The sequence below is a fragment of the Chrysemys picta genome, chromosome 1 (assembly GCF_011386835.1).
Source record: "Chrysemys picta bellii isolate R12L10 chromosome 1, ASM1138683v2, whole genome shotgun sequence".
NCBI classification, from domain to species: Eukaryota; Metazoa; Chordata; order Testudines; family Emydidae; genus Chrysemys; species Chrysemys picta.
This window is the reverse complement of record NC_088791.1, coordinates 220,840,835-220,855,706: the sequence shown is the minus strand read 5'-3', so window position 1 is coordinate 220,855,706 and position 14,872 is coordinate 220,840,835. Positions and strand designations below refer to the sequence as shown.

At 42.2% G+C, this 14,872-nt stretch overlaps 2 protein-coding genes across 2 annotated transcripts in view; both read left to right on the top strand.

Moving 5' to 3' along the window:
* The first annotated feature begins 1,277 nt into the window (after positions 1–1,277).
* Positions 1,278–9,309, top strand: TCEANC (transcription elongation factor A N-terminal and central domain containing). Its single transcript, XM_008172065.4, has 2 exons — positions 1,278–1,399; positions 7,302–9,309. Exon 2 carries the CDS (start codon positions 7,310–7,312, stop codon positions 8,396–8,398), a length of 1,089 nt encoding a protein of 362 aa, XP_008170287.2. The 5' UTR covers positions 1,278–1,399; positions 7,302–7,309; the 3' UTR covers positions 8,399–9,309.
* RAB9A (RAB9A, member RAS oncogene family) overlaps positions 1,281–14,872 on the top strand; it is a 38,836-nt gene continuing 25,244 nt past the window's right edge. Inside the window, exon 1 of the mRNA XM_008172066.4 lies at positions 1,281–1,399. The gene's annotated coding sequence lies outside the window, so the exon portion shown is untranslated. The remainder of the gene's footprint in view (positions 1,400–14,872) is intronic.

Below are 14,872 nucleotides of genomic sequence, written 5' to 3'. Positions count from 1 at the left end.
ATTGTGCATGGTCGAGCATTTTGGGGTTATTGTTTTGATATCTCCCATTGATTTTCTGATTTTTGGGGAGCTTTTGGTCTTTTAAAAATATTTTGTCATAAATGCCTATAGTGGTAGGATATTACTGTTTACTTGCAGATGTAATTTAAAACATTGTTTAATTCTGAGTGATGAACATTTTAAAATTTACCAAAACTCAGTGTACAGCATGTTAAACCAAAAACAGTTGGCCTTTAACAACGTTAGTTTAATTGGCAAACCAGACATAGTGATATAAGAAATTAACAATCAAAATGACTAAAGGTGTCTTTGTGTGTGTGTGTGTGTGTGTGTGTGTGTGTGAGAGAGAGAGAGAGAGAGAGAGAGTGAGAGAGAGTGATATACACTGATTGTCCTTTGTCATTTACACAAAGTGGCTGTTTTCATTTTAGGGATTTTTTGCTGGAATATATCTAGGGCCCTACCAAATTCACGACCATGAAAAACGCATCACGGACCGTGAAATCTGGTCTTTTGTGTGCTTTTACTCTATACTATACAGATTTTATGGGGGAGACCAGCATTTCTCAAGCTGGGGGTCCTGACCCAAAAGGGGGTTGCGGGGGGGGGCGGGGGCGGGAGGGGGAGGGTTGCACGATTATTTTAGGAAAGTTGCAGTATTGCCACCCTTACTTCTGCGCTGCCTTCAGAGTTGGGCGGCCAGAGAGCGGCGACTGTTGGCCAGGTGCATAGCTTTGAAGGTGGTGCCCCGCCAGCAGCAGGACAGAAGTAAGGGTGGCAATACCATACCATGCCATCCTTTCTTCTGTGCTGCTGCTGGTGGCAGCTCTGCCTTCAGAGCTGGGCTCCCGGCCAGCAGCCACCAATCTCCGGCTGCCCAGTTCTGAAGTCAGCACCAGCAGCAGTGCAGAAGTAAGGGTAGCGGTACCACAACCCCCCTACAATAACCTTGCGACCCCCCCCCCCACACACACACACCTCCTTTTTGGTTTAGGATCCCTACAATTACAACACCATGAAATTTCAGATTTAAATAGCTGAAATCATGAAATTTACAATTTTTAAAATTCTATGACCGTGAAATTGACAAAAAAGGACCATGAATTTGGTAGGGCCCTAAATATATCTCTTAATAACTTGATTAAGAGCCCTGATAAATTGTTTGCTGATGATGACAGAGCAACTTTAGACATTAATTCTTCTGGGGCCATGATAGAGTCTATTAACATCTTTGTGCACATATTTTGATAACTGCTGTAACTGTTGTGGTTTTTCTTATCTAGCTTTGGTGCATAGATCCTGTGTGAACTGCTCAGTTTGGAGTCTTTACTATTCATTGAATGCATACATCAACCTCTGAGGAAAGAATTCCTGTAAACACATCTATTTTGCTTTAAGTGTAAGTAGCCTATCTCTTGAGCTGTAAATTTTCTAAGATTATAATAAATGCTCATTTAGTTGTTCAACACACTTATTTTACTTGTAGGTCATATTATATTTAATCTTTTGCTATGGCATATTCATTCATACATAGGCTGTATCTGTTGTTTAAATCGTGTGTGGTTTTAGTCATTTAGAGCGAAGTCCTGAAAAAGTTAATGCATGCCTGGGAGATTCAGAAAACTCATAAGTAACTTAACCACTGCATGTGTGTGTAAAAGGTATGGATATAGAATTTATACGTGGCATGGAACAGTGCACACACATTTTGTAACCATTGTAAAAGGGCTGGAAAAGATTTTGTTTGGAGGTGAGGGTATTAGCCAAACCAGTGCCTTATCCCGAAGTGCAGTATAATGCATATCCCCTACTTGTCCCCTGACTGCCCCTACCCTTATCCACACTCCCACCCCCAGACAGACCCCTGGGACTCCCACGCCTATCCAACTGCTCCCCACCCACTGACAGGACCCCTAGAACTCCCAACCCATACAATCCCCCCCGCTCCCTGCCTCCCCCAACCCCTCTCCACACCCCTGCCTCCTGACAGCCCCTTCCAGAACTCCTGACTCATCCAACCCACCCCCAGCTCCTTGTCCCCTGATCACCCCCACCAGAGGACCCCCCCCACTAACTGCCCCCCCCCAGGACCCTCCTTGCTCCCTGTCCCCTGACTGCCCCCACCCCCACCCCTTATCCTGGCCCCGGACCCCTTACCATGAGATGAGGCTCCTAGCCTCCCCTTGGAGCCAAACACTGCCCTGCGGGAGCGCGCAGCCCCGGCCCCCAAAGCGCTGCGCACACGGCGGCATGGTTCATGGGGAGGGGGGGAGCGTGTCTGACTCCCCGCTGAGCCCCAGGCACCCAGAGCGCTGCGCACGGCAGCACGGCTCCAGGGGAGGGGGTAGCATGTCTGCCTCACCGCGGAGCCAAACGCTGCCCGCGGGAGCGCGCAGCCCTGGCCCCCAGAGCGCTGCGCGTGGTGGCAGGGCTCCGGGGGAAGGCGGGGGAGGGGCCGGCGGCTTGCTGCATTCGGCCGGGCGCTCCGGCCTGGGAGTGCGGACCCCGCGGCTTGCCGCGCTGGGAGAGTGGAACCATTTGCCCACCCCTGCATTAGGGTGTGCCTGGGCACACCCGGCACACCCTGTGTGCACGCCTATGCATGACCCTGTAGCTAATTTCACCCTGTGTCTCATGACCAACCATAACAACCAGCAGATTTTCTTCCTATTTCAACACCAACTACTTGATCTTTGGAAGACAGGAAGCTAATCAAGGGTAGGTTTATACATCTGCTTTCTCATTGTGTAACTTTTAGTTAGGCAATCTAGTACTTGCTGGATTGGATCTGTATTTGTCGTTATTCAGGATGTAGGATATTTTTGGAAATGAATACTGTTATTTTTTCCATCCCTTTAGTTTTTCAGAATTAAACAAACCTTCTCATTGTACTAGACCAGGGGTCTGAAGCTCAGTTTACCTTAGGGCCAGTGCCAGTCCTCAAATCCTCCCTGCGGGCCAATAATGTCACTGAAGATGGTGTTCATACCACCTCCCAGCCTGTTTTCCACCCTTTTCCCTTGCTCTCTTGGCCTCATGCCCTGGCTGACTCTGCCTGGCAACTAATGATGCTGCCTCCATGGCTGACTCTGCCCAGCAACTAGTTATGGTACCTCTATCCCTCTCCCCCAGCCAAGGGGAGCTGGAGGGGGGCGGTACCTGCAGCAGACAGCCGGCAGCTTGGCTGCATAGGTCTCAGCTCCGCCTGCAACAGCAGGGATAGGGAACCGCTTGCCGGGAGCTGAGCTCCCCGAGGTGGATGACACGTTGCCGAGTGCAACCCCTGGGAGGGTCCCAGGAGCAGCAGGATGGAGCAACGTTGGGGGAAGGGGCATGTGAATCTCTCCTGCACGCTCCTCTCCCGCCTCCCCCACCACCCTCAGCCAGCAGCCATGAGGGCCGGATGACGGAACTTTTAAAAAAGTTTCCATGGGCTGCAGTGGGGAGGTTCTTGGGCCACAGATGGCCTACAGGCTGGGACTTTGAGACCCCTGTACTAGACTGTGTGTATTTCTAAACTAAACAATGAGACTGAGGATGTTGTTATGCATACAATTCAACAGATGTAACTGAAAAATGTATCCTGTCAATCTCGCTTCTTTCTAAATATTTTAAAACTTTACTTAAGTAGCATTTTTCATTTTTAATACCAATCATCCAAGATTTACAAAGCTCTTTAAACCCATTCATGCTTGACATTTTGGAGGCAGGTTAGGATGCCAGTAGAGTGTGTCAATCAGCTTGGAAGAAGGTCAGGCTGGGCTGTGGTTCACACTTAGGGAAACATGGCAGACCCCGTAATAAATAATTGATATTAATTTCACTGTAGGCATTGATGTCTGCAAATTCAAAAAGATAACATTGCATTGTTTTCCATTCAGTTCACATTTGGAAGATTTACATCAAGTTCACATGCAGAAAGTGTATCTTTGCATCCATAATGTATCGAAACATTTAGTTTAGTGAAATCTTAAATTCTGCAAAAATAGATAGCTTAAATAGCCCCCTTTCTTTCTTACATCGAGTTCCCTGTGGGTGATTGTCTGGACTTTTAAAACTGTATATTCAATACAGTAAACATCCCCCTTGTGCTGTCTTCTCTCTAATTTCTGTCTGTAACCACTCTTCTGTGTATGTATATTCTGGATGTGTACCAACAGTTTTCCCTGACTTTGAAAATTGTCATGAGTTAAGATCACAAGAGCCTTCAAAGTGGATTCAGCCTGTTATGCTGAGCAGATTTTCAAAGTGAAAACATGGGACTGGCAGTCTGGGAATGTTTATGGATTGTTTTTGGAGGCAGTCAGGGAGGTGTGAAGCAAGGGTTTTGGCAGCTGGGGGATAAAGGACAAAAAGGGCTGCCCACTCCACCTCTTCCTCATATTTTCTATGCTTTTGTTTTCTATTTTTCTCTTTCCTCATTTTTCCTGTGGTCATTTTGCCTCTTTTTCAGCATCCTTCAGTTTTCTCCCCTTTTAACCTTCCCTCACTCTCTCTACCATAATTATTCATTTTAGTAGTAGTATTTGAAATACTGTAGCACCTAGGAGCCTTAGTCATGGACTGGGACCACATTGTGTTAGATGCTGTGCAAAGACAGAACAAAAAATGGTCCCTGCCCCAAAGAGCTTACAATCTAAGTACAAGACAAGAGACAACAAATAGATACAGACAAACAGGGGAGGACAAGGAAGCAATGAGACAGTATTGGTTAGCATGTAGGCAGGTGTCTCAGCGCACCAGCAGCCCTATCTCCCTTTTATTCTTAGTCCTTTATTCTACCCCAGTTCCAGAGGCCCTACCTTAATCCTCTGCTCATCTGTGGTGCAAGGAAGCTGGTCAGACGCATGAATCATACTAGGCAAGCTTAGTAATTACCTGCATATGGCTGCGCAGATCATGTGATCTGCCTGTCAGCTCATCATTCACTGCACTGCCCAGACTTCTGCTCGGAACCTTCATGACTAAGGCAAAGCTGGGTGACATGTGACAGGCCTGGTGATTCTGTATTCCTTAATATGTGAGTACTTAGCCAACCCGTTATCAGTCTCACCTTCTCAGCTGGCGGATGACTTCTTTAGCTGGTCAGAGTCAGAAGGGATATACAAAAACTGTGACAAAACACTATTACTGGTTTAAAAAAAAAATTGACTGGGACAAGCCCTGAAAACAGTGACACAATCACACTAGTTTACAAGGCCAAGTATTCACTTCAGTGAACACTTCATCCAGTCTTAATTTATGCTTATCAAAGTGGAATAATGGAGAAAAGTATTAGGACTGCTGATCTTTTGTACAAATTTGTATATTGTTTCTGTCCCGAGGGCTTTGATTTTTGTCATGGGCATAATGAGAAGGGCATAAGGAAAATCTAAAAACAGTCAAATCACAACAATCTACATCCTGAATGCCCTTTACGTTTTCATTAGGCCATATAACTGCATATGCTGTGAAAACATTATTTGTATAGCACAGTCAGTGTGCCAGGTACTTTATGAAAAATACACAAAAAGGCCTTTGCCCTAAAGAGCTTGTAAAAAGAACAGATAACAGTTTCTAACATAAGAGTTGCTATTCTGAAACCTACTTTACCTTTGTAAAATAAATAAAATATTTACTTGCTATGGGATGTAGAATGTTGGAACTAGTAGGGGAAAGGGCAGAGGAGATGACCTCAGTGGGAGTTTACTGGTCTGGTCCCATTTCTCTCTATTAGCCTCCCAGGATTTAACGTAGCAACTCCCAATTAAATTTGTTCATCTGTTTACTATTAACAGCTACCCAAAAAAAAACCCAAATGTCAAAAATTATAATTATATATATATATAAAAAATTGTTGGATCCACAACAGCTGCCTGAAAAATCCATTCTGAATTATATACTGGATTAATTCATTTTCCCAGGGCAAATGTGATTTGGTCACACAGTCCACACATGTTAGCCACGTGATTTTATCTTTCTGCATAGTCAAGGCCTAAGAGAAGCTTAATATGAAGAAGCAATCAATGCGTATTTCAGTTTTCTGCTGCAAAACACTTTTAATATAAGCACTGCAAGCTAGTTTCATACGGGGAGAATGTGAATGCACAGGTTTCCTAAAGCCTTTGTACATTTTATGGTTTCTCTTGGATGTGCATATGTAATCCCCATTTATGTCAATAACATTTAGACATCCACTGACAGAAAATGGGCTCCTGGGGTTTTTGTTTGAGATGCAGAACCTGATTTGTTATAATGTAATGGCAAACAGAAATGGGGAAATCATGGCTTTGTCATGGTAAACAAATGCAATAAACAAAAAGGCAACATTCTGGCACTGTTTAATTAAGTGATTTGTTATGATAAATTATATGAAAGATGATATATTTTATAATAAAAATTATTAAAGCTAGTTAAAAGATTTTATATTAGATATTAAGACACCCAAACATTTGGGAATTTATTAAGCCAAATTTGTAAACATTCATGGAAGACTCGTGCTAAGAAAAGGACTGGCTGGGATGACAAAGATTGATTTTAACAAATAAAAATAAGCCACAAATCAAAATCTTCTAAGATGGTCATTGACTTTTGGGTGCCCACCTTCCACTTGTTTGTCTAGATATGCTGACCATCTGCAGCTTCCATTGAGTTCAGTTGGAACTGAGTGCTCAGCAGTTATGAAAAACGGGTCCAAGAGGTCTCAAGTGAGGAACCCAAAAGTTGAGGCATACAAAATCAGTGACGAAACATATAAACTGGATAATAATACACCAGTTCTCTGAAGACTGCATTGACTTCCTATTTGCTTCTTGGTGAAATTCAAGTGGTTGACTTTGATATACAAAGCCCTCAACAGTGTGTGTCCTGGCTGCATGAGAAAAAAGAGTTTTCAATTTGTGTCATTGTAACAATTTTCTCAGCCCGAGCCCTCTTTCTAACAGTATCTAGATTTTAAACACCGGAGGACTCGTGGCTGGGCATTCTCCATAGTGAACACTGAGCTTTGGACCTTGTTTTTCCCAATTGACTAATAGAACCAGAGTCTATTAACATTTAGGATACAGTGCAAAGCCCCTCTGTTGTCTCAAAACTTTGACTGAGCATGTAACTGGCTACATATTCAGCTTATTTTAGTGTCTACTTCTATAATGTATATGCAAATAAGGACATCGGTGGCACAAGTGAGGTTTTTTGCTCATGTAAGAATAAATTAAATTGTACAATAACAAAGCTTATGAAAGTTTGCAGAACATTAATAAAAATATATGATATAATCATCGTGACCATAGAGAAAGCTATTATTATTACTTTTCTTTCAGGTTTAAAAATGTCTGATAAGAAAATAATTATGAACAGAGCCCATTATATTGAGAAGCTACTCTCTGAAAACAATTTCCAAGATATTGGAAATCACCTTGCAGAACTTGAAGCTGTTGATATGACTATAGAATATCTTCAGGAGACTGATGTTGCCAAAGCTGTGTACAGAGTCCTCCAGAACTGTCCTGCAATAACATTGAAAAAGAAAGCAAAGCATTTATTATCAAAGTGGAAGACACTTTACAAGAATAACTATCTTTCATCGATACAAGGTAAAAAGTCAGTTTCTGAGAGTGTGAAAGAGCACAATGAATATTTCAGTGTGGCTCCACAAGAACAAACTGAGTTTTCTGAAGAATTGAATCAGCATGAAATGTTAGATGCTGCTGGCTCTAACAGTTTGCTAACATCACAAAACGTTCCAAAAGATGAAGTGTATAATAAGCCAAAAAGCAGTGTGAATCAACTGGGTCTTTTAGAAGAACAGTGCACTGATAATGAAGACACTAAACCTGCTGGCAGTGAAACAAGCCCACAGCAAGAACATGTGAAGGCCATGAGGTTGAAATGCACAGAACTTATTTATAAAGCCTTGACTGATTCTGCCACAAGCAAAGAGGAAGCCAATAAGCGGCAAGAATTATCCAAAGAAATTGAAGAGCGTATTTTTGCTCTTCATGCTAGAAATGACAAAAAGTACAAAAATTGTATCAGAAGCAAAATCTCTAACTTGAAGAATCCTAAAAATTTCCACTTAAAACATAACCTATTTTCAGGGACTATGAGTCCAAAGACTTTTGCTGAGATGACAGTGATGGAAATGGCCAATGATGAACTGAAACAACTCCGGGCTTTGTACACAGAATCATCTGTTCAGGAACATCAGCTTCCCCAAGTTATTGATGGCACACAGACCAACAAAATAAAATGTAGGCGCTGTGAAAAATTTGATTGCAGTGTCACTATGATTGCCAGGGGAACTCTCTTCCTTCCTAGTTGGGTGCGAAATGCAAATCCAGATGAACAAATGATGACTTATGTTATTTGTAACGAATGTGGAGAGCAGTGGTACCACAGCAGATGGGTTTGTTTGTGATTATTAATCCTTTAATGAATATCACTTAAAAGTGAAAAACATAAAATAGATATCAGAAGAAAAGTGTGTTGGGATTATTTTTAAATTTGTTTTAGATGTTTATAAATCCGTGCTATTGTGCAGACACAGCAAATAATAATTTGTAGGATAATAGCTAAAAGATAATGGTCATAAAATCATTTTGGAAGTTGTTTTGAAATCATTATTTGGCTTTTAAATTTTTAAATTTTATTTTCTGTAAGTATGTAAAATATGCATTGTGTGGTAACATAATTTAGTGGCAAACATATTTGCGTGCTTGTTACAAAGATTTCTTGGTATTTCAAAACAGTTAAGGACTTATTTTCAAAGGTATTGAACACTAGTTCTTATTAAAAAAAAAAACAAAGAGGAGTCCTTGTGGCACCTTAGAGACTAACAAATTTATTTGGGCATAAGCTTTTGTGGGATATAACCCACTTCATCAGATGCATGGAGTGGAAAATACAGGAGCAGGTATAAATGCATGAAAAGATGGGAGTTGCCTTACCAAGTGTGAGGTCAGTCTAACGAGACAATTCAATTAACAGTAGGATACCAAGGGAGGAAAAATAACTTTTGTAGCGGTAATGAGAGTGGCCTATTTCAAACAGTTGACAAGAAGGTGTGAGTAACAGGAGGGGGAAATTAGTATGGGAGACATTAGGTTTAGGTTTTGTAATGAGCCAATCACTCCCCATCTTTATTCAGGCCTAATGTGCTTGTCTTCAGTGAGATTTGTGGATGCTCAACATTTATGAAAATCAGGCCATTAGTACAGTTTAAGCAAATTAATTGCAATACTGTAATTAACACGTTTTTTCCAGGATGAACACTGAAGAATGTCCAACACAGACCTGCTCTGTAATTAAATGAGAAATCACTTGCAAAAAGAGTCGGATTATTTCTCTAACCAATTTAATCATGTTTAAGTAGAATGATAAGCTACCAAATATAAAAGATACAGGGGAGAATGGTAGCAAATTAAAGCAAAAATGGTCTTGGATGTAAACTGTTTGATAGCTAAGCAAAAAAATGCTTCTTTAAAAGAGATCCCAGATCAGACATAAGTATGACATAGAGCAGTGGTTCTCAAAGCCGGTCCGCCACTTGTTCAGGGAAAGCCCCTGGTGGGCCGGGCCAGTTTGTTTACCTGCCACGTCCGCAGGTTCGGCTCTCACTGGCCGCGGTTCGCCGCTCCAGGCCAATGGGGGCTGCAGGAAAGGCAGCCAGCACATCCCTCGGCCCGCACCGACCGCTTCCCGGAGCCCCTATTGGCCTGGAGCGGCCAACCGCAGCCAGTGGGAGCTGCGATCGGCCGAACCTGCGGATGCGGCAGGTAAACAAACCGGCCCGGCCCGCCAGGGGCTTTCCCTGAACAAACGGCGGACCGGCTTTGAGAACCACTGCTATAGAGTATTATATCAATTTGAGGTCCAAACTTGCATTTTAACATGGTACGCATTACACCTGGTAGTAAGCGTTTGCAGAATTAGAACCCCGAGGGCCTGATTCAGGAAATCACTTATGCACATTATTAAATCATCCTTATTCAAGAAATTAAGGGATGAAGTTAATGAGACTTAAGCATATGTTTAAGTGCTTTCCTGAATAGACATGTTTTCCTGAATTGGGGCCTTAGTTACTAATTACAATATGTTACATTTTTCCTCATTCAGGTGGTAATTACATGAGGGGAAAAAACCTTCCTGTTTTTACTCCAAGAATTGGTGAAATATTGTGCTCTATGGTTGTTGCTTTGTCCAATAGTGAAGCATCTGTCCTACTTCTAAGTTCATATTTCAGGTGTATATCCTGTGTGGCACTAGCACAAGCTAGGATTAATTCCCGTATCCTGCTATCATCCATTTATTTTTCTTCTCTGCCTTCATTTACTTTTATTTATATTTTCTCTTTATGCATTTATACAACATCATGCCAGTTCTCTTCCAGTCACTATGGGCTATGGTTCAAAAAGCCCCAATGTTCCCATTTTTTGTTTGTTTAACAGATAAAATGATTCCACTAGCCCTGGTTAGCTGTGTAGGTAGGTGTTATCTGGAAATGAAATTAGCTTGGGTTTACTATTCTTTGGTAGTCAACATTTCTAATAACTTGAATGATGCACATAGCAGATGAAGAAGGCATTCTTTTTCTGGATTATGAGTGGGAGGAGCATCCAATACAACATGGTAGGAAGGAAATGAGACAAACTCACTTGCTCTCCAAATGAATAATTTCATGCCTTACGTTCCTATATACTTCCTCTGTTATTTATAACTCATTATCAGCACTTAAATCCTAGAGGAAATTGCCCTTTTATTCAGTCCCAGTTTTCTCAGCCTAGGATTCCTTCAACTCTGTGTGATGCAGAAAGAATACAGTGAAAAATAATGCTGTCTTGATTGAGAGATGTGGGGCTATGTAACAGCAAAACTGGATTATTGCTAGAAAACATCGAATTCATAATAACTTGGCTGGATGGTGCAGTTTTTGTTAATGCAATAGATGATGATGATTTTTGCAAGCATGCTTTACACACCAGGGGAATTGTTTGTTTCCTATTGTGTAAACACAGTAAAAGACTTACACACTTGGCATAACTGCCAGGCTGTACTTGGGACTTATAACAGGTGTTTTGCAGACCAAGGCAAAGAAACTTGCGAAGAACCTGCCTGTCTCAGACCTTGTCTGCGCTACAGGGGAAATTTGATATAAGCTGCGCAATTTGAGTTATGTGAATAGTGTAACTCAAATTGACGTTGCTTAGATCTACTCACCAGGGGCTCCATGCAACGTGATGTTGACGGGAGACATTCCAATTCCCCCTACTCTTCTCGATCCAGTGGAGTACAGGAGTCAGGAGAGCGATCTGCGGTTGATTTAGTTTTAGCAGGTCTTCACTAGACCCGCTAAATCGACCGCCGATGCATTGATCGCCGCTTTTCTATCCCCCGGTAAGTATAGACAAGCCCTTAGCCAGCTCCAAAGGAGTTTAGAATGGTTGCTCCACTTATATATCCGGCACAAATGAGGCATGGTGCCTTTCTCTGCTAATGCACTATCCTGAGACCACTCCAGACAAATAGAAGCTTTCACAGATAGCTATTACAGAGATGAGACAAGAAACTGGTCATTGGTGAATAACAAGCTAACTAAAGGGAAACTGTCAACTAAAAAAAATCACATATCTGTTTGGAAATTGTGTATCTACTGTTGTTAAAGTAATATTTTATACTGTGGTAACTGAAAATAATGTGAAGAATTCTTTCTTTTTTCTGTTTACTTAGTGCAATTGATAGTACTTTGTATTCACTCAGTACCCACTGCTTCCTCTGTATAATTAATCAGTTAAGCCCTGATCCTGCAAACACTTAAACATATGCCTAACGTTGTGTATGAGTAATCCCATTGATTTCAATTGAACTATTCATGCTAAGGGTGGAAGAGTTAGTAATCTTTTAGATTGCAGGAAAAAGGTAAAAATACTTTAATGGTGCTCATTATACATAACATTCTGCATGCTATAATTTTGGAGGTCATCCTGCTATTGAAGACAGCAGTACACAAATACAACATATTAAAACATTGTGTAGCAGGCAGTGTTTATTTTGAGCTATGAACAATCAACACTTATAAATAATTTATTCTGCCTGCATAAAGATTTTGAAGCAGCTCCAGTGATGCAGTGCAGCCAAGTTCTAAGGGGAAAGGGAAACACACAAAAAATTTGAACACTTCAATAGTAGAATTTGTAGCCATAATGCTGAGCAGGTTGTGAAATGTTTTGAGACAGCATAAGATGGAGTAATTTCCTAAGATTGTTAACCAAATACCTGGTTATTGACAACTATAGTGGTGGATTGTTATGATAACTGCCATTAATTACATGGTAAAAAAATTAGATTACTTCAAGTGATTGTACATGTTCATTCCACTGAAGGTGTGTGTGTGCATCTCGTGCACAGTTGTTGGAGATTGTTCCCTCAGCAGTGCCCATTGGAGCAGCAGGAGTGCCCTCTGCTTTCTCGCACCACTGTATGCAGGTATAAAGGGCAGAGCTGTCCCCGACTCCCCTCAGTTCCTTCCTACTGCCATTCACTGTTGTTGAAGCTGCTGTCCTTGCATTTACAAGTTCTGTCCTCTTTAGTGTAAATGGTACTTGTTCTGTAGTTTTAGGCTAGTTTAGCCTTTTTTTACATTGTTTTAGATAGAAGAATATGTTTAGGTTAGTACTTAGTAGCTTGGATTTGCCAGTTCCTGTTTTGTTACCGGTATTGGACTTATGCCTTGTTCCCCAGGCTTCATGTCCTGTCACTCATATAACAAGTCCATGCCAGTGAGTGACCCACACCCAGCAGCCTTAAATGTCTAGGGGAGGCGCCATGTGAGTGACAAATGTCACATTTGTGAAGGGATCAAACCCCTGTCAGAGAAAGAGAGGGCGGCCATACTAAAGTATTTATTGATGGAGTCTGCACTCCCCCCACCATCGGCGCCTTCCTGTATGGAATAGATAACAAGCACATCCACATCTGTTAGGAGTGCTCCTCCTGATCTGAGTTGAGAGGCAGATCTTGTTGCTGGTACTGAAGAAGAGACAACATAAGTCTCCTAAGGACTGGAGTCTTCAAAATCTTCAGTGCTGGCACCGAGTGGAGGCAAGGACACAGAGGTGCACTCAAAGAAGCAGCATTCAGGGACAGTCCTCAAGCCAAGGGGGTTTGTTGACTGTGGAGCCTAGGATGGGCCTATTGAGACCAATCCCTGAAGTACCAAGTTAAACAATTCATGAGCTGCATCATATGCATCAGGTGTAGATTAAACCAGAAAAAGCTCTTGGCTATGTGGTACTGAGAGCTGCACTAATGGCAACGTGGCCGGTAGTTAGAATTGAAAAGCAGCAGGTCAGTATGATTTTAGTCTGTGGGATAATATCTTAAAATTTAATGACAGGCTTCCGGACAAGGTAAAACAGGAGTTCACAGCTGTGGTGGAGGAGGGCAAGTTAGTTGCCAGAACAACCGTGAAGGCAAAAATAGATGCAGGGGACTCTTTGGCTCAAGCTATGGTTCCACCATCACTATGCTGTGCTCTTCAGGGCTGTGGTCATCAGGTCTTCCCCTGAAGGTTCAACAAACCATCCAGGACCTCCCATTCAAAGGCCCCTTGCTTTTTTCCAAAAAGACTGACAAGAGGCTACAAGCCTTAAGGATTCAGGGGCATCCCTTAAGTCTCTGGGAATTTATACAGCAGCAACAAAAATAAAGCCGTTCCAGCTGCAGCAGTCCCAACAGTTTCCACGTTTCATGCCTCATACTCAGGACCAGTCCAGAAAGAGGAGGAGGAGGAGAAGTTACAAGAGGCGTACTCCACCTCCCTTCTCTTCTGCAGCTGTTGGTTCATCTCAGCAAGCTGGGCCCTCTAAACAAACATTTTGACCGTGTAATAGTGGTAACAATAATGATATAAATGGTCACCTTTCTTATACACACCATCACACCTGCTAGTTCCGTCATAGTCCCCCTAGTAGCTATCTCAGTTTCCACCCTTCCATGGATAACTGCTTGCTTTTTTTCAATTCTATGTCTATCAGGTTTCTGAAGGGTATGGACAGGTTATATTTACAGGCACACAGCCCTGTCCCTGGTGGAACTTGCATTTATTTCTAGCGAAGTTCCTGGGTCCCTGCTTTGAACTATTGGTGATCTGTTCTCTGTTATACCTTTCCGTGAAGGTGGCTTTTTTGGTTGCTATTACCTTGACCAGGAGAGTGGGGGAATTGCAAGCCTCAATATTAGAACCTCCCTATACAATTTTCTTTAGAGGCAAGGTATACCTTTGACTTCACCTGAAGTTCCTGACTTAAGTGGCTTCCAATTTCACATTAACCAAGCAATTTATTTACTGACTTTCTGTCCAAAGCCTCATTCGAATAAAAGAGCTTTGACTTTTTACCTGGGTTGGATTAGGCCATTTAGGTCTCTGTCACAATTGTTCCTTGTGTTTACAGACCGAGAGAAGGGCCATCCTGTGTCATTCTGAAGGATTTCTGCTTGGATTTCCAGTTGTATTCATTTATGTTACCAACTGGTGATCTTGCACTCCAGAGTAGAGTGCTGGCCTATTCAACCAGGTTGTAGGCAGCTTCTGCAGCCTATGTGACTTGTGTGCCCATCTTGGACATTTGTAAGTTGGCAACCTGGTCATCAGTCCATACGTTTGTCTCTCACTACACCAGCTCTCATCAATCCAGAGATGATGCCAGATTTGGATAGGCAGTCCTGCAATCCTTGTTCAAGTAGATTCCAAACCCACTTCCAGTTCACACTGCTTGTCCATTCCACCATAAGTGACTAACATGTCCCATCATTGGAAGAAGAAGAAACAGTTACTAACCTTTTTCTGTAACTGTTGTTCCACAGCCTTTCCCCTCTCTGTTTGAGTCTATCCAGT